Consider the following 24,798-nt stretch of genomic DNA (forward strand, 5'->3'; position numbering starts at 1 on the left):
GTAATATTCATTGTTTATGTTTCTGGTGACAAATTTAAATTTGATCATCATCATGATCATATATCATGCAAAATAGAGTAGAAGAAAGATCATAGAGTAGTATATTGTGATGATAGTAGCCCTGGAGGGAAACTATGTATGTATGTATGTTTTTTTGTGTGCAATGAAAAAAAAACAAACAAAAGAGCACTTGGAAACTTGATATTGAAACTGCAAAAAAAAAGAACTGGATTCAATTAAAATGTCCGTTAAGTGCTGTGCTATCTGTATACTACTGATGAGATCGTGATGATGAAGCTGCAAATGCTGGTCAAGAGAGGCTTTTTTTTATTCCAAGAACAAAAAAAAAAAATCCCAATGTCCAAATATAACTCAAGCAACAAAAATGAATCTGGTCATGGATAATAATAATAATTATAATGGATATTGAATCGATCGATGAATATATAGATAGATTATATCATCAATAATAATCCAAGCTGAATAAACACAACACAACACAGCAAAGCAAAGCAAAGCAAAAAAAACCAATCATCATCATCATCACTGTATTTAATGTGCATGTGGTGTTCGATACTTTGTGATCAATAACAATGAATATTATCATCATCATCATCATCATCGATTTTTTTTTCGTTTGATGATAAATGGGAAAATAATAATAATAAAAAAATGGCATTCAAAATGATTGAATTTTGTGGATTGAATTTTTTTTTCATCAGCCTTTTTTTATAGTTATTGTCATCAAACAAAATAATGTCCCGAATTCCCAAATCAATAAATGTGTCCATAAATGTCCAATGGGACCTGTATGAATGTTATCTTTTACCATAAATTTTTATGAATAGATGAATGGATTACCATCAACACACACACACACTGGAGCCAAAATTAATCACATTTTTTTTTGTTTGTTTTGTTTTGTTTGCTGGAATATCCAGATTTATCTTTTAGATTCATATTTTTTTTTATCAGTTGATTATTATTATTATTATTTTTTGTTGAATATTCATAAAATTTGTTGATTATCAGGATTTATATATATTTTCTGGTGTAAATTGAATCGATCGATGTTTTTTTTTTTGTTGTTGTTGTTGTTCATAAACACCAAGAAATGGAATTAAATAGCAAATAAGATGCGTGCGTGTTTGTGGGTGTGTGTGTGTGTGTGTATGTGTGTGTGTGTGAATAGATTAAACACAAACAGAAAGATCTCTACACACACACACACAAAAAAAAACCAACCATCATTTCTACATCTAAAGCTTAGTGATAATAATATAAGATGTAACGATAAACGAATAATAACATGCAACAACGATGATAATGATGATTGAGAAACAAACAGACAATCAACTAAAATGAGTATATCAAAAAAAAAGAATGAAAAAAATGAATTCGTGTATTGTGTGTGTGTGTGTGTGTGTGTGTGTGCGTGTTGTTGTTTTTGTTGTTGGTTAGTTATAGTTAAAGTTTAGTTCCAATATAGATTTAGTTTTTGTGTGTGTGTGTGTGTGTTTGCGTTCGGTATTCGTGTGTGTGTGGGTGTGTGTATGATATATTGGCAAAAAAAAAGTTTCAATATTCTTTTCATCATCATCACCATCATTACCACCAATCCACCAAATGTTGTGCCGTATCATTTTTCAAATAATTTTCATACATTTTCCAATATAAACGTTCCAAATTTTTTGTATAAATTTTAACATTAAACAGCGGGGATTCGGTACGTGCCGTCCATACTTTTGCACGAATTGCTTTTAAACTATGAAAAAAAAAATGAAATGAAATGAAAATTTTAATATTTTTGAAACAAAATTAAAAAAAAAAACAATGATGATGAATAAATTCATACATAGCAGAAAAAAAATACATTATTACTATACTTACTAATCACGATCATTTCCAAGACGAGCTGCAATATTTTCATAATCATCATAGGATTTGGCAATCAATTCCGGCACACCTAAACAGGTAAGCTGTGATGATGCTACACGTGATGCTAATGTTTCACCTGGTAATGTAACCATTGGTGTGCCGGCCCATAATACATCCATACCGGTTGTATGGCCATTACATAATGGTGTATCCAAACAAATATCAACCAATTGTCCACGACGTACATGTTCTTCTTTAGCAGCAACATTTGAAAATACAATACGTCCAGGTGGTAAGCCATAATTTTGTGCAATAGAATGTACATTTGCTTCACCTGCTGCCGGAAATCGTAACAACCATAGGACACTTTTTGGTACTCGTTTTAAAATCTGAAAATGAATAAACCAATTGTAAAAAATTATTTTGAAAAAAATAAATCAAAAAAAAAAAAATATGAAAACCTACATTAATCCAACATTTCAATGTTTTTGGATCAATTTTATAAAGTTGATTAAAATTACAATAAACAATTGCATCTTCTGGTAGGCCATATTGTTGTCGTGTTGTCACCAGTATAGCTGTTGGTGCTTCTTCGCCTATTTAAAAATTTAATTTAATTAAAAAAAAGTGGAAAAAAAATTCAACTCATCTTACCAGTAGCAGCCTTATTATTCATTTGTGTGGTGGCCAAACCATTCTGTACGACCAAACCATTGACCGATGTTTGAACATGGCCATTACTGATCATTGCTTGTACTACTTGTGTAGCCGGTAATTCTACTACGGTTTTTACTACTTCAACTTTTTCCGTTTGTGATGATAAAACAATATTTAAACCATGACCATTATTATTCATAGCCAAACTACTGTTTGAATGTTCATTATTATTAGCCGAAATCGATGGTGATGTTGTCACTACGGCAACTTCACGAATTTTTTTCACTTCTGCTTTTTCAATAATTGGTGATAAATCAGTTGCATTTACAATGGATACAGTATCCGGCAGACTTGTTGGTATATTTTTACGATCAGAAATTTCATTTGGATCCATTGATAATGGTGATGATTTATCCATCAAGATGACACGTTCAATCAAATGTGGAAACATTTGTTTATGATCTCCAACGAAAAATGTATCGGGCATATAAGCCAATTTTTCTGAATATTGATCAGCAATTTCATATGGTGATGTAACACGATCAGTAATGATATAATCAATGAATGATGCACCACTTGTACCCGGATAGCCAAGCCACATAACCTGAATTGGTGCTGGTTTTAAAGCGAAAATTTCATTTCTTGCACCTTTTGTATAGCCATTCATATTGACTAGTATATGTATACCATCGGCATGTATACGATCAGCTGCTTTACCATTACATACAACAGAACTTAGGTCAATAAAATGATCACTTTCACCTTCCACTTTTGACCGGAAAGTAGTTCCATCATCTGGTGATAATGCATAACAATAGATTTCAACCAAATTTCGGTCATGCATTCCAGGTACTGATTGCATCAAATGTGATGTAGGATGATTACCAAAATCGGAACTAACATAGCCAATTTTCAATCGTTTAACACCATGTTCTTTTGGAAACGTATATGGTAATTTATGTAGGATTTGTATTTTTTCAAAACATAATGCTGCATGACGTGCAGCAATTGCTCGTCGTTGTTGATGTGATAATGGATACAACATTGAATGATGTGGATGAACCGATGGCAGACGATTCTTTTCCAATTGATCAGCCACAATCGATACCAATTTATGCATACGAACATCATAATCAGTCCAATCACAAATAATTTGTAAACAATGTGATAGATTACAATAGGCATCCGGGAAATCTGGTTTCAATTTCAATGCAGTACGATATGATGCAATAGCTTCCGGTATATTACCAGAATCTTTATGTATGGATGCTAGATTGGAATGTGCATCAGCGAATGCCGGATTAATCTGTATAGCTCGTGTATAGCATTGTAATGCATTCGATATATCGCCCATCTCTTTCAATGTATTTCCCATATTTGAATAAGCATCGGCAAATGTTGGTGATATTCGTATAGCATCTTTATAATGTTGCAATGCTTCATGAAGTTTACCTTGTTGCTGTAATACGGATGCTAGATTTGAATGTGCAGCAGCAAATTCCGGAAATACTTCCAATGCTTTCAGATATAAACGTGTAGCTTCTTCAATATAGCCTTGTTCACGTTTAATATTGGCCAAATTATTCAATGAATCAGCATGTGTTGGACTAAGTCGTAATGCTGTATTGTAACAATCTTCTGCTTCGGTTACTTGTCCTTTTTCTTTCAATGCATTTGCCAGATTACAATAGGCATCGGGAAAATTCGGTTGCAATTCGATAGCACGTCTATATGTATCGATCGATAGATCAATCAATCCTTGTTCATAATAAACACAGGCCAAATTTCCATGTACGATTGCATTATTTGGACTTAGATTTAATGCCCGTAGATAAGCAGCAACGGCACGATCAAAGATTCTTGCCTCTTTCAACACATTACCCAGATTAATATAGGCATCCAAAAAATTCGGATCCAATGATACGGCCTTTTCAAAATGATGTATAGCAAGCCATATTTCACCTTGTGCATTGAATACACAACCAAGATTACTCCATGCAACGGCAAACGTAGGACATGTTTCGATTGCTTTCAAATAGCAAGCCTTTATCATTTGGGATTAAATGTAAATGGAAATTTAAATAAAAAAACCAAAAAAAAAAACAAACAAAATGCAAACATTAGTTTTTAAATCAATTGATCGATGCAAGGTTATAATGAATGGGTTAAAAAAAATTTCAAATAAAAAATAACACTTGGCCAGATAAAATCTTGGATATATAGAGCTAATTTAGCGCTAAAATTGCTGCCGCGCGCAATTATTATTTGGTCGCGCGCAATCAATGTGTGCCGCATGTTTGCATTATTTCATTAAGCTGCTGCTGCTGATGATGCCGCCGCCGCAAAAAAAGAAAATGCACGCAAAAAAAAAATGCTTGCTGCCGCCGCCGCTGCTGCTGCATTTTTCGCATAATTATCGCCTGAACGCTCAAGATTTTTCTGGCCAACAGTGTTTTAAAAAAAGAAATTAAAATAAAATCCTTTTCAATGATCTCTCTTTTTTTTGAGGGTTTTTGTCGATCTAAAAAAAAATTTCTATCAATGGCTAATATATTTTATCATATTTAAAATCCCTAGACAAAATTGTTTTTTGGAAAAAAAATTGCTAAACTTACATATAATAATGGAAAATAATTCTGATATAAAAAAATTGAATATAAAAAAACCCTTTTTTTGAAGAGAGATCATTTCAAGGATTATTTTCTTTGATTTTGGTATTTTTTTTCATTGATTTTTTCATTCAATGGTTTACGCATATGATTGACGCCGTTTGATTAACGCCATCATCGATTGGTCAGCGGTCATTACCAGGAAATAAACTGGAAAATTTTCATTAAAATCCGGTACTTCATCATCATCATCATCATTCGAATCGAATAATATCTTCAGGTTCATTCCGATAATAATAATAATAATACGATTTAATTACGTCGATGCGTATGTAGACGACCATTTTTATGCTCCAGAATCGTGGATCAGTTCACTTATGTTGTAAAACACCAGAGAGAGATATTGTGACACCCAAATATTAGACACATTACCTGTATGTACGCTGTAATTTTTGTATGTTTGTGAACACATTTCACATTTATCACAATCACAGTTTTCAGTCATCATTAAGTATAAATATATATATATATCAGTCATCATTGAGAGTATATATGTGTGATTCACAATTTAACTGTTTTTTTTTCTTTAAAAATCTTTTTTTTCTTTTAACTGGCTGTATAAGCAGATAGATTGATAAACTGTGTGAATGCGTGTGTTTAATCACATAAAAAAAACCGAACAGAAGAAAAGAAAGAAAGAAGAAATCATTGATTAATATAACTTGAACATAGAATTTCAAACGGTTTTTCATAGCTTTTTTTCAAAAAAAAAAATCAAAGTCTGAGTTTTGTGTGTGTGTGTGTGTGTGTATGAAACAAATCATATAGCCTGACTAAAGTTACTAGACCCTATTACTCAAATCTTATTTATCATTAGAAATTCTTCGGAAAAAAGAATATTCTGAAATCTAAACTGCCTATAATTCTCTAAGCTAATCTTTTGCTCTCTGTCTCTCTCACCTGGTTATTGATTTATCATCATCGTCATCATTTCTAAATTACCTAATCATCATGATATATATAAGAATTTAAAATACAAACACAAGTATATATACGTTTAAGATAGATTCACTTGATGAGTGAGTTTGATAGCTGTGAAGAGAAACAACCAACAGATTACCCACACACACACACATACAGCTTTGCATAAGAACAACAGCAAAAAAAAATGCAGCGCGCCATATTTATTGTTCAAATTTTAAAAACACACAATTCACGCAGCATGATACGCGATGACGCCACTTGTTTGTGTGTGTGCATATAAATTTTTTTCTAAAAACACTAAACACATTCACACTGCTGCTGCTGATGCTGCTGCTTTAGCAGAAAAACGCAAATTAAAATCGCAAGTCATCATCATCAGTTCTAAAGTTTAAGGAAGGGAGGAAAAGGATAAATAGCAGTAAATTATTGCTTCTTCCTGGCATATATAAGACACATAAATCAGGAACAACATTAAACATATTCACCCCTAAAAACAATTGAAAATTTGATTCATCATCGCCGTGAGAGAAAAGTATAATAATCAATTGATTTTGCTTGTTGGTTGTTGTCATCAATCAAGTGAATCATTGTAAAATTTTTTTTCACCAAAAAAAAATTCGAAATATAAAAATTGCACATGCAAGCATACATTCAAGACAATGGAAAAGGAATTATTGGTTATCATCATGCATAAAAAAAGGGAATATTGGTCATGAAGGAAAGTCATGGTGTGTTTGGATTGGGATTAAGGTTCAACACACACATGCATACATGCAAAATACATTGATGGTGATGATGGTTAGGTTGATTGTGATTAAAGGAGAAAAATGGATGGGATTTTAAAATTAAAAAAAGCATGCAGCAAAAAATTTTTTGAATTAAATCCAATCGAATCGAATCGAATCGATTGGATTTTCGTGATCATCATTCCTAATGTTTTACCTTTGCCTCGTCCAGGCGATTCAATGCTTTTAGTAAATTTCCCAGATCGCTACGTACACAGTAAAGATCCTGGAATAGATAGAAAAATAGATTAATCAATCAATCAAATGTATGATGAGAATTAAACATACTGGATTGTATTGTAATGCTGACACATATGCTTGTACGGCTTGTTCCATTTCACCAACAGTGACTAATGCAGCGGCAAGATTAATATATCCATCAATAAAATCTGGTTTCAAACGTACAGCTGTACGATAATTATCCAATGCTTCTTTCAATTGATGTCGTTGTTTATAAACATTGCCCAAATTAGAATATGCTTCAGCTAATAATGGATTCTGTTTGATGGCTAAATTACTGAATGTAGCCGATCTGTATGGAAAAAAAACCAAAATTGACAAAATGAATAAATTCGAATTCGAATAAATGTGAAACTTACTTATCGAAATTTTGACATTGAAAATGTATTGAACTTAGTAATAATAAAACTCCAGTATTTGTCGTATCTTGGCGCCATAATTGCATACAATGACGTTCAGCATTTTCATAATCGCCTGTCTGATATTCACGATGGCATAGATCGGCCAAACCTAATTTATTAATAACGAATGTAAAATAGAATCAGATCAATCAGATTGATTGAAAAAAATAGACAAACAAAACTTACTTTGAAATGCGGCCGCCATCGAACTATTGTTATTCATTCTGATGTTGATGTTGTTGTTATCAGTGTTCGTCGCAGCGAAGAAGTGTTTTTTTTTTTTTGTTGAAATTTTTAATCGATTGACCAACAAAAAAAAGATGATGTTTTTTTGTTGTCGAAATAACTGATAAAAAAAATTGATGATTTCAGAGACAATTAAAAAAATGTAACCACCATCATCATCATCATCATCGAACGAAAACGATGATTATTCAAGAAAAACGAGAAATGCAAAAAAAAAATCAACGCTATTGCCGTCACCATAGGAAAGAGAGAGAGAGAGAGAGAGAGAGAGAGGGAAAAAAGAGGGGAGGATAGTGTGTGAGGGTGAGAAAAGTTGAAATAGTTTTTTTTTGTTTGCTCTAACATCCGTTTATGCTTCTACTTTTCAGCACCTTTTTTTATATATCAATAATAATACAGTGTATTTACGATAATAAAATGAAATAAAATAAAAAAAATTCTTCACAATAAGGTTCACATCGTCGTATTTCGGTGTTACAAAAAACCACAATATATATTTCAGATATCTCTAATTGATAGATTTTAACAAAATCTAATAATCAAGCAGTAACACACAATTTGTAATTGTATTCGTTGATAGACTGATAGTGTGTTTACACTGTATATTTTTATATATTGAGAACATCAGTACGTCTCTTTCTCTATCGCCATTAGCTACAATACACATTATCACAGGTTAATCAAGTTTGGCTACATAGTTTGTATATATATATGGAATACGCATGTTCGAAAATCAATATAGAACGGGTGGATACAATTTCTAATGATGAAGATAATGATGACGATAATGATGATGATGATGGATCTTGCACTGGGGAAAAAAAAGGGAACTATTATTTTTGTTGATCATGCGCAATTCACCTTTATAATGTAATCACAAACAGCACCATCTATTGTAAATGTTTTATTACAATTATCATCAAAGTTTTAATTGAAAAGAATAAAAAATTATAATTATTCAACATCAGAATGTTTGCTTTTTATATGAATATTAAGAATATGTTTAACGCGAAATTTATCATTACAATGTGAACATTGATATGGCCGTTCACCAGTATGTATACGACGATGGCTGGTCAGATTAGAGCTCTGAGTAAAGTTCGCATTACAATGTGAACATTTATATGGCCGTTCACCAGTATGTATAAGACAATGGCGGATTAGATTAGAGTTCTGAGTAAAGGTCGCATTACAATGTGAACATTTATATGGCCGTTCACCAGTATGTATACGACGATGGCAGATCAGATTAGAGTTATCAGTAAAAGAAGCATCACACTCTTGACATTTGAAAGGCCGTTCATTTGTATGTATACGACGATGTATGATGAGTTTTGATTTAAATTTGAATCGATTACCACAAAACGAACACAGATATTTATTACCAGGTTGATGTGTTTTCAAATGATTATCAAGATTACGCGATGTATCAAATCCAAATGAACATTTTGGACAAGGAAATTGCTTATTTCTAGTCAAATTCTTTATGATTAAATTTTCGTTTGATGATAATGAATTTTGTTGTTCCGAAAGATTTTGAATTATATTCATATCATCGTCGTCAATTTCATCATTTGGATTGTCATAATTGATGGTGATAAGAGAATCTTGAGGATTGGTGCATAAATCACGTGTCTCTTTCGATGACGAAGTGGTTGATTGATCCAAAAATTCTAGCGTGTTGTCATCGCCGTTATCAATATGGAAATAATCGTGATCGAAAAACAAAACATTCGATCGATTTGGACAAGGAAATTTCTTATTTTTAGTCAAATTCTTTGTGATTAAATTTTCGTTTGATGATGATGAATTTTGTTGTTCCGAATGACTTTGAATTATATTCATATCATCGTCGTCAATTTCATCATTTGGATTGTCATAACTGATGGTGATAACTGAATCTTTAGGATTGATGCATAAATCACGTGTCTCTTTCGATGACGAAATGGTTGATTGATCCACAAATTCTAGCGTGTTGTCATCGCCGTTATCAATATGGAAATAATCGTGATCGAAAGACAAAACATTCGATCGAGCCGGCGTTTGTTCAACTTGTTGACAATCGAATGGTTGCTGTTGTTGCCGAATGGAATTCATAATCAACGATTCGATATGTTCCAAGATGGAATCAAATTTCGATTCAACATTATCAAAAAGTTTTTCTAATTCATCCATTTCGATGTGAATCATTGGATAATGGTCGTTATGATGATCATTAGATTTGAATATCTAAAAATGAATCAAATACAAATTAAAATCAAAACAATTGAAAAATGCTAAATTTTACCTGATCAAAGTAATCGTTTCCATTCATATTTGATTGATTTGTCGATCTATTGTATTGTTGTTGATATTCATCAAGATTTTCGCGATCTCGAGATGATGATGAAGCCGGTACAATCATGGTTATTGTAATTCAATCGACAAAAAAAAACACCACATGTCTCGAAACCACATGTTATATATAAATAAAGTATAATGACTCAATTTACTGCCATCTATCGGGTAATAAAAATTACAATTGTTTTAAAATTTTTATTTTGATTTATTTATTTTCAACAATTCTTAATGATAATTTTTTCGCAATAAAATCATTCAACAATTGTTTACAATGGCCAATTGATTCATTCAATTTAGTGTTTATATCCAATTTAGTCTGATCATCTTTGTTGGCAATAAATTGCAGTACATAATCTTGACATTGTTTCATTAGCTGATAAATTTCATCATTAGTATCTTTTTGTAGAAATTGAAGAATTTGTGGCACAAATTTTCCACTTGCATGTAACATATGATGATGAACCATTTGAAATACAAGCAATACAAGAATATGTAAACAAAGAATAGAATCTTGACATTCATTCAATTGTAACAAAAGTGATTGTTGATGTTCGGACAATATTGATTTCTCTTTTTTTGAATCAATTTTTTTGATCATCATATCAATTTTAACGGCACATTCGTCTAATTCACCGATGAAAGTTTTCACTTCATTTGAATTCAGTGAATCATTTAGTTTGAGAAAATCATTTTTAAATTCCACATCAAGTTTATTGATAATTTTCGTGCGAGCTTCATGTGAAATATTTTCCGATAACAATTCTTCATTGAAAAATGAAATCAATTCATTGGCAATATCTGTTGCTAATGTTCGTAATAAATGTTTATTCAATCTGGATTGTAAATCTTTGAATGCTTGACTTGATGATTCACCAATAAATTCATTTGTTTTATTGAATAACAATATTTTTGAATATGTTGAATTGACAAAACACTGTAATTCAGCAAAACTTTTCTTCGATTTATTCATTTCAGCATTTCGTGTAATGAACAATTCTTTTGCATACGATTCATATGATTTACGTAAATCTTCATATATTGATTCAGCAATCGATTCAATAAATTCATTCGATACATCTTCAGTTAGTTTTTCAGTCAAAACATTGATTACTTGTTCCATTGGAATGAATTCCAATTCATTAATACCGGCATCATCTGGTTCTTGTTCCATTTTTTGTCCTTTTTGACCGGGTTTATATTTCTTTTTGACTGCTTTTGTTTTCACTTCTCGTCTTTGAGTTGCACCACCACCACCGCTACCAGTACCACCACCACCACCAGTGGAACTTTTTCCTCTGCCTTTTTTGCCACCATGATCATCTTTGGTGGATTTTTTACCATCATTATCAGCATCGATAGATTTTGTAGCACTGTTTTTCGATTTGAAAAAATAATTTTGCAATACACCATTTTTCAAATCTTCTTCAGCTCTATCTTTTTTGATCTGTTCAAAATAATCTTTTGTTTGTTCCATAAATGATTTGCTTGTCACAAAAGTATCACATAATATTTCAATTGAATTTGAATAATTTTTATGTTCTAATGTTTGTTTGATCAACAAATCGATATCGACCGATGTCAACACTGATGGAATCATGTCGAAAATATCAACAAATGATTTGTTCTGTACAACATCTTCAAAATTGGTTTCAAGTTGAATGCTCAACATTTGATCAACAGCACAGGTATCAAGATAACAAAGTTGATCGGCAAATTTTTTCTTCAAATATAATTGTGGATTTGAAATGCCTAATTTGGTCAAAGTTGAATAATCAAGATATCGATTATGTTTGAAAAAACTATTAACATATTCTTGTTGATTTTTCGAATAAATATCCGGTATGAATGTTGATCCAGAAACAATACCAAGTATTCGTTTTTTGGCAAACAATTTATCCAATGTTGATGTTAGCATCTTGTCCGAAATATTATAACGATTAATTATTGTTTGCAATGCAATCGATCTGGTTATGGCAGAAAATATTCCAATTATTTTTGATTCATATCGAGCAATATAATCATGAGTATAAATGATTCGAGCATCATTATCAAATTGACCTTGAATCAATGTATCTAATCGTTCTTGGATTAGATTGACAAGAAAATCAGCTGGTAAATCATATTGTTTGGATAGATCACCAATAGACAATGATCCAGTTTCTTGAAGATGTAAATCAATTTCAGATGCAAGATTATCTTTGTAATAACGTGAAACCAATTGGCCAAGTACAATGTTTATTTCACCACCACTGTTTCGAGCTATTTGATTGGCAGTAGCTTCAGCATAGCTATAATCGACATTCAAAATGGAAACTAAATCCGGAATGGAAATCCGTCCACCAGCAGCATACAGTTCACCTTCAATTTCATATTTAAGATGATCGGCAGTCAAATATTCTTTACCATCATTTGTAAACAATACATTGATCAATTTCTTTTCGATTAATTTTTTCACAATATCAACACAATTTCTTTCTGAAAGTCTTTGCAAATGGATTAATTCAATTTTTTTTTGTCAATCAATTAAACTTACTTTAATACCGAGCTCATCTGTTGAGCTCTCTGAAAATCAGAAGCCAATTTTTTCACCTCTTCCCAATTGGCAGCCATTGTGATTTGAAACAAAAAAAAATTTTGAGTCAATCAATTCAATTTATGTATGGGTAAGCCACGATGGCCACGTAGCCAGAAAAATAAATAAAAAAAAATTCAACAAATCTTTTTAAACACTTTTTTACCTGTTGAGTAGAAATAGTTTCATCTTTAAAATTTTTTTTATTTTCTTTATTTAAACCCTGTAATTGATTTTTTTACATCGTTACCATAGTTCCCCAATTTGATTTTTTATCACAACGTTTCAATTCAAATTTCAAAATTTTTATATCTAAATTTTCATTGTAAACTGCAATTTTTATACTCTGCAAGTGTACTTGCACTGTGTACTTGAACTGTGTGTGTGTATTGACTTGGTATTTGATGCGGAGAAGTCCCCTGTTCCTTGCTAGTGAAAATTTGTAATTTTGGCGGCGGAAATTGAAAATGAAAAAATTCAAAAAGTAATTTGTAAAGCTCCTCGTACGGGAATCGAACCCGTGTTTTCCATTTTGTCCTCCAAATTTAATGTTCGATATGAATTTTTACGTTTATTTTCATTGAATGTAAAAAAAACTGGTAATTTTGGCGACGGAAATTGAAAAAAATTCAAAAATTAATTTGATACACTCCCCGTACGGGAATCGAACCCGTGTCGCCCGCGTACTGTTTTACCCCTTTTTCTACTATTTGACAGGCGGGTTTAATTTAATTCGATTTATGTATGGGTAAGCTGGTGGCCACGTAGCAAGAAAAATAAATAAAAAAAAAAATTCAACAAATCTTTTTAAACACTTTTTTACCTGTTGAGTAGAAATAGTTTCATCCTTTAAAATTTTTTTTATTTTCTTTATTTAAACCCTGTTTATTTCCCTCTGAAAATTGATTTTTTATCGCAACTTTTTGAATCAAATCGGTTTTTTTCTGGTAATTTTGCAATTTAGTATTGAGAGCTCTAGTTAGCACAAATTCGTTCATAATTAGTGGGACATATCACATGCCCACAATTGGTCAAAAAGTTGTTGTTGTTTTGAATCCTCGTATAGTGGTCAGTATTTCAGCCTGTCAAACCTTTTAATTCTGGTTGCTGTACGCGGACGACGACAAATAACGAAGAATAACGACAATGGTCTTCACGAAAGCTGGCACTGCTTATGGCAGCGACATCAATCCGGAGCAGCTGAGAGAGGAAGTGAAAAACCTCATCAAACGAATCAAGTTAAATGATATAGCGTTATTCTAAAGAATCACGTACAAGACGGTAAAAACGTTATACGACGACTACTATAAATGTAGTAGTAGGTGGATCATCGATGTATTGAAATCGGCATTTGAATACAGGTAATAATATTTGAATTGATGCATTTCCGGCCAAAATTACCAGATTTTTATTATTGCAGCAATTTGTTTTGAATTTTTGCCCTTCATACACAATGTAATTGTGAAAGTAAATCAAACACTGTTATCTCTTTTGTTGATTCTCGTGATTCAGTCATTACGTGTTCTTCCTGGTCGTTCAATTGTTGGTGTAAGTGTGGCACGCTATGAACCATCTACGTTCAATGAGGCTATTAATAGTGATGAATCAGAAAAATGGCGAGAAGCAATGGATAAAGAATATAATCAATTAATTAAACATCAGACATGGCAGTTAGTTGATAAACCAGATAATGAACCGATTATAACTGTGAAGTGGATCTTTACAATCAAGGACGATGGAAGATACAAAGCCCGTTTGGTGGCTCGTGGTTTTGAGCAATACTCAGATTCTTTAGATATTTATGCTCCTGTTGCTCAAATGGATGTGATTCGTTTATTTTTCTCGCTAGTGGCATCTTGGGATATGGATTTAATACAGTTCGATTGTTCCAATGCTTTCCTCAATGGTGATATTTATGAAACTGTATATATCGATCAACCGTTAGGATATGATGATAAAACTGGACGTGTTTGTCTGTTGAAGAAAGGTTTATATGGTCTTCGACAAAGTCCACGTAGCTGGAATCGGAAGTTTGATGAAGCAATTATATCTTTGGGATTTCGTTCATCAACATTTGATCCTTGTTTATATTTTATTAAGAAGGACAATGAATTTACGATGTTATGTTTATACGTCGACGATGCTCTTTTGGCTTCGAATATACCTGGAAGAGTGAAAAGTTTATTTGAAGAAATTGGTCAGATCTTTGAGATACGTTCGGTCGATTCTTGTAAATATCTTGGCATTAATTATACTAGAAATCATTTATCGAAGACGATCATGCTTCATGTTGTAACGATGTATATGAATTAACATTATTGTATTGTATTGAATTATATTGTATGACATTGTTAGAGTTGAATAATAAATCAATTCGATTTGTGCTCACGTTGATTAAACACGTGTTATATTTTATTTCACTTTATCAATATGATTATCTTATTGGAAAATTGAAAATGTTTAATATGGCTGAGAGTAGAAAAGTTGATACCCCTTTTGCTACTGGAATTGATCCGTATCAACAATCGTCATCGAATATGGTTTATCCTTATAGACTAGCAATTGGTGCCTTGTTATATCTTTCTTGCAAAACGAGACCAGATATAGCGTTTTGTGTCTCTTTGTTGGCACGTTTTGCTGATAAAACAACAGATATTCATGTTAAGATGTTGAAACGTGTGTGGCGATATTTATCTGGCACTAGACATTATGGGATTATACTTGGTGGTGATAATCTGAAATGTGTAGCTTATTCTGACTCTGATTTAGCTGGAGAAAAAGAAAATAATCGAACAACGACTGGTCATATAGTTTTATATGGTGGCCCGATTATATGGAAAACAAAATTGCAAAAATGTGTTATCGACAACACAGCAGAAGCCGAATTCATCTCTGTGTCCGTTTGTTCAAAAGATGTCCGTTTCGTTTTAAATGTTCTCGAAAATTTGGAAATCCTAATCGATAAACCAGTCATTAATTGTGATAATCAAGCTGCGGTGAAACAACTACTGGCTGAGAATATTTCTTTAAAATTGCGACATATCAATATTAAGTTTCTGATGGTTCGTGATTTAATTCAACGTGGTCTAATGTCAATTCAATGGATATCATCTGAAGAACAATTGGCGGACGTTTTAACAAAACCGTTAAGTCGAAAGAATCATATATCTTTTGTCGAGAATTTGCCATTGTATGATTTTGTCAAAACGGGGGAGTGTTGAAGTTGGTTTTTAACAACAATCATACAATCGTAATTGTAATTGAATTATTGAATATATATATGTCACGAAGGGGTCGTGAGCCAAAACGAAAAACACAACGGTTTTCCAAGAAAAAGAGAGCAACCGATCTAATTTTTGTATATTCGTTATTATTTTGTAAAAAATAAATAAAGAATTAAATTTTTATCGACGTGACATATATATTGTAGCTAGTTGGTTTTGTTACTATTATTAAAATTTATTAAGTTTGACTAAATGTTCAATACATCTTTTTTTTTAAATAAATAAAAATTAATTTATTTCTGTGTTTTTTACAGGCAGAAGTAGTTATCAGAACGATTTTTAAAAGTTATTTTTTTAATAAAAAAAAGATTTTTTGCGTATGGAACTAAAGAGCCGCAGCTTCACATCCAAAGAGCCGCATGTGGCTCGCGAGCCGCAGGTTGCCGACCCCTGGTTTAGGTGATAACTTAGCCGTTCATACTCAGATGTATTTGCAGATATTTTCCATTTTCATTTCACTTATAATTTCATGACCGATTATGTTTGGATATCTGTTGTAAAAAAATTACCTATCGCAAGCTTGCAGTCGCAATAAAAAATAATCAAAACAAATGACATAAAAAAGGTTTATTAAAGTTTACACAACAAAAAGAAAAAACAGGTAATTTAAAAATTGAAAAAAAAATTCAACAACAACCAAAAAAAACATACCGAAGATGATGTGGTAACACTAACCATTTGTTTTCTGTTTAACGTTCATTTTTTTCCACGCGGTCAAGTTCTTCAACAAATGCGTCCAAATCTCTTTCCCATAGCATTTGTGGCGTGGAAAGTTTGAGATCTTCAAGCTCGGATTTTTTTGCATCGCGCTTCTTCATTAATTTATGAACATTTCGTCTTGACATTGTTTGGATTGACATATCGAAAATATAATGAAAATCATATTTTTTTTCCTCTTCCGTTTCAGGCATTTTATCATCATTTTCGACGTCTTTATTTTCATTATTCGACGTTGTGTCGGGTTCATTTTGATCGATATTAAATTCTTTACGCCATGCTTTCACAGGATCCGAATCATATTTCCGTTCAATCAATATCTTGACAAATTCTTCATCTTCAAAATCTTCCATAATGATTTTTTTGTCATTTAAAATAAAACGTATTTGATTTTCTAGCTTTAATAATTCAGCTTTAAACATAGCTTGGTAGTATTTCTTTCGTCGAACATAATAATCGAAACGAACGGAGAAAAATTCTCGTAAGATATCCAAAACTGAATCAAAATGGCGAATATTACCATTTTGATCAAACAAAAACATCTTTGAATTTGTCATTTTTGTTAGTAATTTGAATTGTTTACGAATGCCAACGCGCTTTACATCTTCCAATGAGCTTTCATTCATTTCAACTAAAAATCTATTGAACAAAAAAAAATTTAGGATTGAAGCTCTAGAAAAAAATTAAATCAAACATACTTTACGGTCTTATCTGTATGATATTCTCTATAATTATTAATGATTGCTGGTTTTTTTTCCGTACCATGTAACATAGGATCTAGCACTGTTTCCTTATAAACTTGAGTCCAGGTGCCAATCGGTAATTCGTTAATTTCAATAAATTGTTCACTCAATTCGGCAACTTCACCCTTTATAACATATTCCATTGGTGTCACTTTCTCCACGGTTCCTGTGAAACCTTTATACCATGGATTCATGTCCAAAGGTTCTTCATTTCGAAGCATTCGTTTAATATTTTCCACGATTGCTCGTGGATCATAATTAGGCACCTTAGAATTCCAACCAGTACCAATACCTTCGGCACCATTGATTAAAACCATTGGAAGGATTGGAACATAGTATTCGGGTTCGATTTTAAGATTATCGTCATACTTGTAAGTCAATAATGGATCATCCATTGGTGGAAACAATTTCCTTGCCAATGGACTTAACAATGTGTAAATATAACGAGAACTAGCAGCATCTTTACCACCTTGAAGTCTCGTACCAAATTGACCAAGTGGTTGAAGTAGATTAATATTATTACTGCCAACAAAATTATGTGCCAAATTGAAAATGGTTGTTTCCAAAGATATTTCAGCATGATGATATGCACTCAATTCACCGACAGATCCAGCTAATTGGGCCACCTTAACTTCACGCTTATCATTACGTTTGAAACAAGTATAAATTACTTTTCGTTGAACGGTTCTAAACCCATCTATCAACGATTGTATCGTACGTTTGTTTTTCATATATGAGAATAAAAACAAATCATTGTTGATGAAATCTTTGATTATAACTTTCTGTGTATTATGTTCGTGAGAATAAATTGGTTTTTCACCATTATCGCGTCTTCTTCGACGTTCTTCCATTCCTTTTGTGAGCCATTCTTTTCTTGCTTCGATCATCTTCTTACTGAATGCCAATTCCAATGCTTTATCATCGTCCTCATCATCATAACAGAATTTGATACGGTGGCGTTCCATGTCAGAAAAATATTCTTTGATTTCTTTCGATGTGAAGGTACCCAAACCTTTGGACAAGCAAAAGAAAAAATTTTATAAAGAAAATTAAAATAAATAAAAAAAATACCATTGTAGTATTTTATCTTGTAGGATTTGTTGTTTTGTGTTTGTTGTTTCCATTCATCGAAATCGGGCAGTGAATAGAAGGCACGTATGTAACCATCTTTGCTTACTTTAATGATAGGAACAATAAATTTTTCAAGAAAATTTTTTTTAATTAGTGACGGCCAATTAATATGTATGAAATCAATAATCAACCCACATAGGTGTGATCCATCAGGATCAGGGTCTGCCATAATCATGAACTTGCCGTATCTTAATGTTTTTAAATCTTCAATTGTATTATATTCCTTCTTATATCGCAAGCCAAGAATTTCGATTAAATCATTGATTGCATTATTTTCCATGATCTGTTTATGGGTCGCCTCCCGAAAATTTATCATTTTTCCTTGCAATGGATATACTCCGAATTTATCACGCCCAATAATATTGATTCCTGCAATAACCAATGATTTGGCTGAATCACCTTCAGTCAATATAAGGGTACAATCCAGTGAATTTATTGTTCCCGCATCATTGGCATCTTCCAATTTCGGTATACCTTTAAGTTTACTGATTTTTTTCGAACTCAATTTCTTGTCCATTTCAGTTTGTTGTTTAAAACGAATCCAACTAAGGATTGAATCCACGATACCGATTTTCATGATTGATGTGAAAAACTTTTCACTAGGCGCACATTTAGATCCAAAATTTTTACTTTGTAAAGTCATCGTTTCCTTCGTTTGTGAGTCGAATGTTGGATTTTCGATAAGACAATTAACAAAAACCCACAGATGATTGCGTATTTGATGTGGTTTGAGATCTACTTTCGATTTTCCACTTTTCTTCTTGACCGTTTCGATTAATTTAGAAATAATTTGATCGGTGACATGATCAATATGATTACCACCACCTGTGGTAGCTATGCTGTTTACAAAACTAATTTGTTGGTAACCTTTATCACTTAAAGCAAGGGCGATTTCCCAACGATCATTGACAACTTCATGTGCCAATTTTAATGGTTCATTATTTCTATCTTTTTTATCTTTGATGAACAAATCAATGTAGTTTCGAAAACCACTAACAGGAAGACATTGATTATTAAGATAAACTTTCACATCTTTCAATGAGCCAGCTAAATCATATGCACGACGAATGAACAAATCGACTATATCTTTATCTAAATGTGTCATATTGAATTTTTTCAAATCTGGTTTAAATGTCACACGGGTGAAATCACCTGTCGGTGGTCGTTTGATTGGTTCTTCAGCCGTTTGAATGTTACCATACCATACTTGTGAGAAATAATTATTATTCTTCCGTGATGATGTTTCAATCTTGAAGTATGTGCTAAATATATTGCACAATTTAGCACCATAACCATTCCTGCCATCAACAATTTTTTTGTCATCATCATTATAATCCGCCAATGATAATAGATGATCAAAAATCAATGAAGAAATATAAATTTTATTTTCATGTTGTATAACAAACGGTGTACCATGGCCATTATTGTAGACGACGATTTTATTATCTGCGCTATTGATATCGATACAAATACAGTTCATTTTCTTGTCACAAAGGTTATTATCAGAAATATTCACAATAAGGTCATCAAAAATTTTGTACAAAACGGGTACATATGAAATATCACGTAAAATCATTCCATGTTGACTGTCATAAACCCACAGTTGCTAATGATAATAAGATTTATCAATTAAATGATTGAATTCTTAATGATCAAAAGATATCTTACCTTGGTGACTTTCTCAACGGATCCAATATTTGGACGTAACAAGATATGTTCTATCTGACATGGCTCGTCTATTCGACTTTTTTTGACTGGTGGACTACTGCCTTGTGCCTGTGTGAATGGATGAAAAATTAGAAAATTAGCAGATTATAGAAGGATTTCATTACAATATTTCTGCAGACAAATTGATAAGAATATTTTGTTTGCAAAAACAATCGCCGTCGTTGTTGTAGACAAAATGAACAATTCAATGACATCCTGAGATTTTATTAATCTAATTAATCGAATTGGATTCATTCGATCAGAATTTTTCTATACTAATAGCTAAATAATTAAAACAATGAAAAATTATATTGATGATGAAACTTCATCATCATCAACAGCATCATAAATGATATGATGCTAAATATATGTTTTATATGGAAAATATTTGTATTTTGATTCCACTACCACTATCAACAATTTGATGATAAATTTATGATCAGTAATTTTCTATGAAAAACACGCATACAAACCTCCAAAGACAGTCGTTTATTAGACATTTTTGTTATGATCGATGATGTTGAAATTAAAAAAATCGAAAAAAAATTGGAAACGAAAAAAAAATTGAAAACAAAAAAAAACAAAAATGCCCAATGAACGCTAAAAAAGAAACTGTATAACAATCCTATCTTCTACATAGAATGCGGTTAGCCAACTGTTACTGAATGAAAATTTCAAATATACGAACAATAGCGACAGCTTAAGTAGAAATAGTTCATTTCAATCAAAATTGTATCACTATAGATATATCTTTAAATGAATATAGTTGACAATATGGTTTTTTTTTTGAAACTGGTTTTTGAATTTTTTTTATACTAAAATGATGATAATTATTGTCAAAATATGATGAAAAGATTTTCATAGCAAGTGTAAGACGCTAGCCTGCCAATATGCGAACTCAATAGAAATAATAGGCTGGACAATAACAACACAACAGCCGGATCATCATCACCCTGAACAACGTATTAATCGTATGGATCCGATATTTTTGACCAATTATATCATCAACGTCAGGACAGCAACGACGACGACGACGACGACAACAACAACAACAGCAATGACGACGACAACGAGAACATGAAATTTTCGTCGAATTAATTCGAAATTTATTTCATTGTATAAATAAATAATAACCAGAATCGAAATAGACGAATAAATAATGATAATAATCAAGATGTATAATCTCTTTCATTTAAACATTTTACAATTCTTTTCTAGACAATCCAATCTTCAATGATGGACGACCATCATCATCATAAATATCAAGCTAAACTTTACCAACAAATTTCCATTCACCACATGAATGGACCACAAAATTTCAAATCCATTTAGAAGATAATCAACATACATGATAAGTGTTTTTTTTTGCAATTTCTTATAAATTTAACTAATACATTTTTTTATTGGTCAAATTTTAGTTTCAATTCATTGGATTTACCTGCCTACCTATCTATGAATCTTATGATAAATATCATATGAAGCAAATAATAGCAATCTACGAATGTTAGGAGGGTTTTGGCTTTGCTTGAAAAAAAACCATAAACAACAACATTGATTTGATCTAATAGATTATATTTGCAAAACAAAGCAAAAAATTCATTTTGTTGGTTCATAAATTGCTTAAAAATCATTTTTATTCAATCTAAAAAATTTCAAGATTCTTTTTTAAATTTTCTAATAACACACACACAGAAAATGATACAACAGGAATCCTTTTTTTTTGTTTTTTTTACTATTGTCTCTACTTTTACTTACAACACAATACATATCATATTACACACAAACACACACACTACAATATTCATGTTTTTTTTGTTCATTTTCATTCAATTCCATTTTGACCACGATTTCAATTTCAAAAATTATAATAAAAAAATTTAAGACATTTGTTTTGGTTTTTTTTTTGTTATTGTCGCTGTTGCAAGCCATTTATCCGGCTTTTTTGCGACAGTTATTTTTTGACAATGGATATCCAATCATATTGGTAATTGGATTATAAGTGAAATGAATATTGGAAACTTTTTTTGATTTCATCTTCAAATACTTTGTGAATTTTGAATGGTAAGTCATCACAATGTCTACATTGATCTAAGCGATCTAACTATTTTGGCAGTAATATCGTCGTTTGACATCAAATTCTAATATTCGTCTATGGACAACATGAATGATTTCGATTATCATCAACGATATCATAAGATATCATATCATATATCATATGAATTAAACTACAAGTCAAGTATCAATATTTTTATCGTTAATATATTCAACTATATATTAAATAAACATGCAAAAACAAAGCAGAAATGAGTATTTACCTGAATAATACAACCATTAAAATGGTCAATTTGATGATCAACGGTGTTTGGTAATGAAATTTTTGTTCAATTATAAACCCGAACATAAATCAGTGTTGCTAGATTCTGTTCAATAGTTTTACCAGGTGTACGATCCATTCATATTCCAAAAGAATCATTGTAATTTGAATAATTGCAGCACCAGAACTGTTATCGAAACCAAATTCTACACTTTTATTAACAATGGCCAATAAAGCATAATCGCCGGTTCTATTTTCAAATTGGCCACAATATATAATAATATAATTGATTCGATGATAATGAATAATGTGGCTTTACACGAATGGCTAAATCAAATCGATTCAATGTATTGGATGGTGGAAGCAAAGCCATATAAGCATCATTATTGAACATTGGTTCCAGAATGGTAATTGATTATTCACAATAGCGACCAGAACGTGCATAAGGACATTAACATTTAAATTTCTTAATTGGATCTTGGCGACAATAACCATCTGATCAATAGAAATACCTGGTATACAGGTTTCAGCAAATGATTGTGATTGATCAAGACCAAAAAATTTTACTGATGAATTATTCGTTACCAAATATTGACCATCGACACGAAATTTCCGATATTACCATTACGTGTTAAGCGTCAATCGAATCCATTGTTTGATTCATTTTGAACACTAGATTTACGTTCTAATCGAACAAATTCATTTTGTCGTACACGATATATGGTGTGTTCTGTAAAATTCGTACGTGTGGAATTTCTGGCATTGAAAATATGTACTATATGCAAATACAAAACAAACATCAATTAATCAATTATCAATTATTTTGATTTTAAACAATTATTATTTACCTGGAACCTTCATTAAGAATAGTAACAAGATCAATTTCAATCGATGGTATTTGCCGTGATGATGATGATGATGGTAATCATGATGATGATGGTAATGATGATGATGATGATGATGATGATGGTTGACATTCTGAATTTTTGGTTCCATTATGATTACATTGACAATCAGTGTCATCAACGATCGATAATGATCGGCTATTAGCATCATCATGATCTTGGTGTTGATAATAATGATTACCACTACCAATTATAGTTGTGCGAAAATCATCAGATGTACCATAGATAGGTAGCATTACCATCATAACCAGTTTCACATCGGTCGCAATATATTCCAGTTGTATGATGTTGACAATCCTAGAATTGAATTTAAAATTTAACAAAAAATTTCATTCAGAATTTTTCTACACATACCATACAATGGCCAGTCAATGGTTCACAATCAATAGGATGTCCATTACAAAAACAAGGTTCACAACGATGAAATTGACTATTAGTGTCATCATCATAAATACCATCTTGATTCATCATTAAATCACGATTCAAAATGGTCAAATGTTAACGATTCGGATGATGATTGTTGTTGAGTAGCCATATGAATCCATTTGAATAACGACCAATATTTACTACAATATGATTTCGATATAAATTTGTTGCACCATAACAAACATTGGTAACACCAAAACATAAACATTCTATACATCCAGTATGGCTATAAGTGAAATGAATGAATGAAAAGCTACACCATCACAATAATATTGATAATCGATACAATGACCATTAATTTTACATCTAAACATTCTATGATCAGATGCTTTTGTTTTGTTTTTTTTGTAAAGATATCATGGGTTTCCAATCAACAAAACATTTAATACAATGATGATGATGATAATTAATTCTAATAATAATTTTAATAAAAAAAAACAAACGAGTTATTTATTTGGAAACTAAATGAATGAAAAAAAAACAAATTGAATTGTGAATCAGGAAAAGATAGTGTGTTTGTTAGTTCGCAGTACAGAAAATGAATTGAATTTTGTGCAAATTATGAACACAGATTGGATAAATTGGAAAAATGAAAAAAAAATTCAAATGTGTGTGTATGTATGCGTTTGAAATGTAAGTGTGTATGTTGATGTTTTTTGGTGTATAAAAAAGATAAAAAGATATGGGTATTTAAAAAGTACAGAGACACACCATTCAATAAACATTTTAGTTCTAACGAATCATCTAAATTGATTAGATCTTTATGGGATTTTTATTAATTAGTATGGCTAATAATTGTGAGAATGTAGAGAATAAAATTAATTTCTGTGTAGAAGAGAAAAAAAATAAACTTACGAGC

The 24,798-nt window shown here is 31.4% G+C and overlaps 5 protein-coding genes across 7 annotated transcripts; 1 reads left to right on the forward strand and 4 right to left on the reverse strand.

Moving 5' to 3' along the window:
• Positions 1–1,175: 1,175 nt before the first annotated feature.
• sxc (O-linked N-acetylglucosamine (GlcNAc) transferase sxc) lies at positions 1,176–8,177 on the reverse strand. 2 transcript variants are annotated; one of them, XM_047057451.2, is made up of 8 exons: positions 7,741–8,177; positions 7,513–7,663; positions 7,202–7,445; positions 7,071–7,139; positions 2,533–4,579; positions 2,344–2,474; positions 1,891–2,267; positions 1,176–1,765 (listed from the first exon to the last, which is right to left on the reverse strand). In XM_047057451.2, exons 1-8 carry the CDS (start codon positions 7,775–7,777, stop codon positions 1,609–1,611), a joined length of 3,213 nt encoding a protein of 1,070 aa, XP_046913407.2. In that variant the 5' UTR covers positions 7,778–8,177; the 3' UTR covers positions 1,176–1,608. The 2 variants fall into 2 exon arrangements, with proteins under 2 accessions (XP_046913407.2, XP_075587811.1); XM_075731696.1 differs by lacking the exons at positions 7,071–7,139; positions 7,202–7,445; positions 7,513–7,663; positions 7,741–8,177 and adding an exon at positions 5,344–7,060.
• Positions 8,178–8,730: 553 nt separating this feature from the next.
• On the reverse strand, positions 8,731–10,320 carry LOC124493818 (uncharacterized). The gene is made up of 2 exons (XM_075731699.1): positions 10,088–10,320; positions 8,731–10,029 (listed from the first exon to the last, which is right to left on the reverse strand). Exons 1-2 carry the CDS (start codon positions 10,202–10,204, stop codon positions 8,755–8,757), a joined length of 1,392 nt encoding a protein of 463 aa, XP_075587814.1. The 5' UTR covers positions 10,205–10,320; the 3' UTR covers positions 8,731–8,754.
• A 12-nt stretch (positions 10,321–10,332) lies between these two features.
• Positions 10,333–12,839, reverse strand: LOC124493809 (E3 UFM1-protein ligase 1). Its single transcript, XM_047056911.2, has 2 exons — positions 12,674–12,839; positions 10,333–12,623 (listed from the first exon to the last, which is right to left on the reverse strand). The coding sequence occupies exons 1-2, from the start codon at positions 12,748–12,750 to the stop codon at positions 10,346–10,348; spliced, it is 2,355 nt and encodes a 784-aa protein (XP_046912867.2). The 5' UTR covers positions 12,751–12,839; the 3' UTR covers positions 10,333–10,345.
• Positions 12,840–15,166: 2,327 nt separating this feature from the next.
• LOC142597626 (uncharacterized) lies at positions 15,167–16,130 on the forward strand. Its single transcript, XM_075732386.1, has 2 exons — positions 15,167–15,793; positions 15,830–16,130. The coding sequence occupies exons 1-2, from the start codon at positions 15,169–15,171 to the stop codon at positions 15,931–15,933; spliced, it is 729 nt and encodes a 242-aa protein (XP_075588501.1). The 5' UTR covers positions 15,167–15,168; the 3' UTR covers positions 15,934–16,130.
• Positions 16,131–16,685: 555 nt separating this feature from the next.
• LOC124499553 (DNA topoisomerase 2-alpha-like) lies at positions 16,686–24,245 on the reverse strand. 2 transcript variants are annotated; one of them, XM_075731701.1, is made up of 7 exons: positions 23,868–24,245; positions 23,457–23,810; positions 22,610–23,383; positions 20,256–20,363; positions 18,528–20,193; positions 17,412–18,468; positions 16,686–17,352 (listed from the first exon to the last, which is right to left on the reverse strand). In XM_075731701.1, exons 5-7 carry the CDS (start codon positions 20,161–20,163, stop codon positions 16,686–16,688), a joined length of 3,360 nt encoding a protein of 1,119 aa, XP_075587816.1. In that variant the 5' UTR covers positions 20,164–20,193; positions 20,256–20,363; positions 22,610–23,383; positions 23,457–23,810; positions 23,868–24,245. The 2 variants fall into 2 exon arrangements, with proteins under 2 accessions (XP_075587816.1, XP_075587815.1); XM_075731700.1 differs by lacking the exons at positions 22,610–23,383; positions 23,457–23,810; positions 23,868–24,245 and adding an exon at positions 20,420–20,605.
• Positions 24,246–24,798: the final 553 nt, after the last annotated feature.

Source organism: Dermatophagoides farinae, chromosome 6, assembly GCF_024713945.1.
Source record: "Dermatophagoides farinae isolate YC_2012a chromosome 6, ASM2471394v1, whole genome shotgun sequence".
In the NCBI taxonomy this organism is placed as follows: domain Eukaryota; kingdom Metazoa; phylum Arthropoda; class Arachnida; order Sarcoptiformes; family Pyroglyphidae; genus Dermatophagoides; species Dermatophagoides farinae.